Source organism: Drosophila ficusphila, unplaced genomic scaffold (genome assembly GCF_018152265.1).
Source record: "Drosophila ficusphila isolate 14025-0441.05 unplaced genomic scaffold, ASM1815226v1 contig_791, whole genome shotgun sequence".
Lineage (NCBI taxonomy): Eukaryota > Metazoa > Arthropoda > Insecta > Diptera > Drosophilidae > Drosophila > Drosophila ficusphila.
In genome coordinates, this window is record NW_025064737.1 from 2,963,728 (window position 1) to 2,968,306 (window position 4,579).

Here is a 4,579-nt window from a genome sequence, read left to right on the forward strand (position 1 = left end):
ATTTTTTTTTTTCAAAACGCCGCCATTTTGTCAATTTTTGATATTTTTTTTTTATTGTAGGTCATTGTATGGACAATATCATCTAGTTTAACGAGAATTTTTCATATTTTGATTTCATCCACCGAGAAGGCCGGAATCACTGCAGCAGTTGGGGCACTTTTTTTTTTTAGTGCCGTTGGAGATCGGCTCTAGCTTAAAAAATATTTAATTTTTTTCTTTAAAAATTTTACTGTATATTCTTCAAACATCTATAAATATATTCTGAAAATTTGAAAAGAATTGATTAAGTAGTTTTTTTTATAAAAATTCCCAAAAATCACCATTTTTTTAGGCCGTCACACTAGTTGTGCCCCTTAACCGGTCCAAACACGGGCACACTAGCATTTAAGCTTCGACTTTGGCCGGTTGATTTTCCAATATATATATATTGAATAAATACGCCGACTAACAGCTCACCACACGGAATCCACAGCGGGCGGCTCAGGTGAGATTATCTCTTCCATATAAAGATAGTACTGACATATATACATGTATCTATATATGTACATATGCTGATTGTTTTAAAACCCTTCTGAAATCACGCAAAAATACTTATCGGCGCAGGCGGCAATCTGATTACGAATCTTTGGAAACGATCTCCGGCGAAATGTCTGCGGAGCGTCTGGATGTGATTATCTTTGGGGCCAGTGGCTTCACAGGCAAGTACACGGTCTTCGAGGCGGTGACCGTGCTGAGCGGCCTGCGCTGGGGAATCGCCGGCAGGAACCGCGAAAAGCTGGAGGCGGTGCTGAAGCAGATGGGCGCGAAGGCCAAGAAGGACCTCTCGCAGGTGCCCATCATCATAGCGGACGTCAACGACGAGGCCTCGCTGCTGCAGATGGCCAGGAGGTGCAGGATCGTGGTGAACACGGCGGGACCCTACCGCTTCCACGGCGAGGGAGTGGTGAAGGCCTGCATCGAGTCGGGCACCCACCACGTGGACGTCAGCGGGGAGCCGCAGTACATGGAGACCATGCAGCTGAAGTACGACCAGCGGGCCAGGGAGAAGGGCGTGTACGTGGTCAGCGCCTGCGGCTTCGACTCCATCCCCGCCGACATGGGCGTCATCTTCGTGGAGAAGAACTTCGACGGGGTCGTGAACTCCGTGGAGACCTTCCTGGAGAGCGGCCTCAAGGAGGGCGGCGGGGGCGGTGGCAGCGCTGGGCTGAACTACGGCACGTGGGAGAGCGCCGTCTACGGGCTGGCCCACTCGGACGAGCTGCGCGGCATCCGGCAGAAGCTCTTCCCCCAGAGGCTGCCCAAGTTCTACCCCGTGCTCAGGCCACGACCCCTGGTCTTCCGCGCCGCCGAGGTGGACAAGGTGTGCCTGCCCTTCCCCGGCTCCGACCGCTCGGTGGTGATGCGCTCGCAGCGCTTCCTCTACGAACAGGACAAGAAGAGGCCCGTGCAGATGCAGGCCTACGTGGGATTCCCCTCGTGGCTGGCGGCCGGCGCCGTGATCCTTTTCGCCAGCATCTTCGGCCTGCTCTCGAAGTTCCAGCTGGGCCGCACGCTGCTCCTGAAGTATCCCGGCCTGTTCTCCGGGGGACTGGCCTCGCGTTCCGGCCCGAGTGAGGAGTCCATGGAGCGCACCTACTTCAGGATGACCTTCAAGGCCACTGGCTGGCCCAAGGGCGATCGCCTGGCCGAGGGCTCCGACCAGTACACGGAGCCCCCGACCAAGTCGCTGATGGTGCGCGTCTCGGGCATGAACCCCGGATACGGAGCCACCTGCGTGGCCCTGCTCTCCACCGCTCTGACCATTCTGCGCGAGTCCGAGAAGATGCCCAACAACGGCGGAGTTCTGGCTCCAGCCGCCGCCTTCTCGAAGACCAGCCTCATCAGCGAGCTGGAGAAGCACGATCACGGCATGAAGTTTGAGATTCTGGCCAACAAGTGAAGTGCCTGCTGAACCCCAACACAAAGGCTCTCTTTCAACCATCAGGCTTGGCGTTTATTACACAGTTTGGACTGTAATTATATAAGCACTTATTAAATTAACTTACACTTCAGATAAATCCATTGTCCATGTTTACCTCTCAGTTTGTTGACACCAAAGATCAATTACTATTTGCCTTGCTTTGTGGGTATTAAACAGGTTATGGAAATTCCGATCGCAAAACTTTTCAATTTTCCAACACAACCATAAGTAACTTTCTGACGCAATAATGCAAACAAATACAAAGTTAAACTGCATCACCAATGGCGAGTAGATTTTCTGTTTCAAGCGAACAATTCACACTCAGTCGTAAAGAAATAGGTACATATAATTGCATCGGACCTGGCAATTAATTAAATAATTTTCTGGTTCATCAGACTATTAGGTTTTGAGAAAAAGAAAAATGGGATGATCAAAATGTTGGCTAAAATAAATTAACCAAACTGATACAATGGTTAGTTCATCAGACGAACAAGGTTACTAAAAGGCATATTTAGTAATATTTGTATTTAATAGTATACGATAACTTAGCTATTTAATGACAGTAGTTTCCGTCCAGGAAGTGTAGTGCATTTACGATTACCTAAATTTCGATCGACCGATTCCATACTGCAGCAGTAAAATGCCTTGCAATCACTTGATTAGCAGGTTAAAGGTCTGGTTGGGGGCATATATCTGGAGGGGATTTGCAGCGTATATGGTTACCGGCAGGTTCCACACCATCGTCTCCACAGGCATCTGAGCCGGGGCTTTCAGCTCGCCGAACTCTGGATTCGGAATGCCAAAATCCATCAAAGTGGTGGTCACGAACTCGAAGTGCAGGCGCCACCGGACGTCGACGAGGTCCGTGCGGAATGTGGGCGTAACATGCAGCGGAATGGGCACTACTACTTGGGTCTGGAGCGTGGCATAGCACACCTGATGGGAGGTGGAAATGGTGGACAGTTTGCCAGTCGGTTCGGGAGCCTCCTTGTCCCTCGAGCTTCCCGAGGTGGCCGACTTGTGGAGGTTGTCGGCAACCACTCCGCTAGCTATGCTGGCCATGTCGAATGAGTTAATCGAGGAGACGTCGTCTCCCGTGGGGGTCTGCGACTGGAGCTGGTGGTTCTGAACGGGCTGCGGCCGGATGGAGAGCTCCTGCTGCTGCAGCTTCACCGAGAACTGGACGCAACGCACCTGACACTGGCCAAAGTCCAGGCTTCCCACAATGTCTTCGCCAAGCTTATAAGCCGGCTTGAACAGGCAAAAGCGACCGACGAATCCACGCTTATTTGAAATGCGATAGAACTTGGGCGCCCGGCGAGCGGTGACATTCTGCGAAACAAATTGTTTGAATGTATAGACAAAAGCATTTACATTTAGTCTCACTAACCTTTAAGTGGTGCCACGAAATCTCCAGTTCGCTGATCTCGCGCTTCTCCAGGAAGGGATTGGTGGGTGCCAGCTCCTCGTTGGTTTCTACAGTCACGGGCAGCTCGTCCGGCCGGGAAATAATGGGAATGGGCAGTACGCGGATGGGAACGGCCAGGGTTTGCACCTTCGACTTGACCCGCTGCGTTGCAATGGTGATCTTGTAAAAGTACCGGATGTTGTGACCTCTGTAGGTTGGCGGACCATCGCGGGGCACAAACTCGTTGAAAAAATCTGAAAATGAATTACTTTTAACTTAACTTTGATCTTACAGAGGTGAACAAATAGCTTTGGTAAGCTATCCAATTTTGTTATTGATCTAATCGAACTGTTCGCATTAGGAAATTTCTATAGCGATGTACTCACACATCTTAGTCTCCCCTGGCAGTAGGCGCAGGTCGCAGAAAAGGATCTTAGGCTTGGTGGCCACAATCACCTCTCCTGGTGCCTGCGTCACCGCATCCAGGGCCGTTCTGCCAATCATCTCCGCTAGTTCCGCGGTTTTATCCCCAGTGGAAGTGGAGTAGCTGGTCTTCCGGTAGCAATGCAACTGCGCCGAAGCCCAGGCAAGGTTTTCCTGACTAAACAATTAGTATTTGTGGTCAATCATCCGAGCTACAGACAACTCTCCAACTCACCTTGCTTCGTTGGCATTTCTGCTTTGGGACCTGGCTGGCTCGTCCTGGAAAACTTTGTGGGTGAACTCGATCAGGCACTCGACCCTCTCGCCAGTGGCATAAATTGCCGAGTCTGCCCGCACCAGTTTAGCTTTGATTTCAATCATTTATTTACGTTTTTCAACAGTACATCGGCATTGGGCTGGGCAACCACTAGCGATAGTATCGATACATTAAGCTTCTACTTCCGAAATATTTCGCTTTTCGGAAAATCAGGTTGGTTATAGCGCCTACACACTATCCCGATAGAAAATCATTACATATCGATATTTTGCCACACTCTAAACCGCTACGTTTTAAATCTGGTAAATAATACACCTTATTGACCAAAAAGCTTTTATGATGAAGTGTTAATAGAGATACTCCTTTTAAATAGAGATACCCCGATTAAATAATTATTATTCAATATATTGTAAGTTGTTTTTATTACTTTCGCTGCACTTCATATTTTGCCCCCATGTTATTGGCCTTGTTAATGATTAACACGGTGCATTTATAAATTGAACGCGTTGCA

At 49.4% G+C, this 4,579-nt stretch overlaps 2 protein-coding genes across 2 annotated transcripts; one reads left to right on the top strand and one right to left on the bottom strand.

The window, feature by feature from the left end:
* The first annotated feature begins 349 nt into the window (after window positions 1-349).
* Window positions 350-2,057, top strand: LOC108090201 (saccharopine dehydrogenase-like oxidoreductase). The gene is made up of 2 exons (XM_017188789.2): window positions 350-484; window positions 604-2,057. The coding sequence occupies exon 2, from the start codon at window positions 647-649 to the stop codon at window positions 1,937-1,939; it is 1,293 nt and encodes a 430-aa protein (XP_017044278.1). The 5' UTR covers window positions 350-484; window positions 604-646; the 3' UTR covers window positions 1,940-2,057.
* A 330-nt stretch (window positions 2,058-2,387) lies between these two features.
* Window positions 2,388-4,238, bottom strand: LOC108090200 (RAB6A-GEF complex partner protein 2). Its single transcript, XM_017188788.1, has 4 exons — window positions 4,027-4,238; window positions 3,755-3,969; window positions 3,351-3,622; window positions 2,388-3,292 (listed from the first exon to the last, which is right to left on the bottom strand). Exons 1-4 carry the CDS (start codon window positions 4,170-4,172, stop codon window positions 2,612-2,614), a joined length of 1,314 nt encoding a protein of 437 aa, XP_017044277.1. The 5' UTR covers window positions 4,173-4,238; the 3' UTR covers window positions 2,388-2,611.
* Between the last annotated feature and the right edge of the window lie 341 nt (window positions 4,239-4,579).

Excerpts from the sequence above, each read along its gene's own strand:
- LOC108090201 (XM_017188789.2), top strand. The coding sequence starts at position 647 with ATGTCTGCGGAGCGTCTGGATGTGATTATCTTTGGGGCCAGTGGCTTC.
- LOC108090200 (XM_017188788.1), bottom strand. The coding sequence starts at position 4,172 with ATGATTGAAATCAAAGCTAAACTGGTGCGGGCAGACTCGGCAATTTAT. Across the intron at positions 3,623-3,754 it reads GCCAGGGGAGACTAAGATGT|ATTTTTTCAACGAGTTTGTG; the intron begins GTGAGTACATCG and ends ATTCATTTTCAG. Across the intron at positions 3,293-3,350 it reads TTTCGTGGCACCACTTAAAG|AATGTCACCGCTCGCCGGGC; the intron begins GTTAGTGAGACT and ends TTTGTTTCGCAG.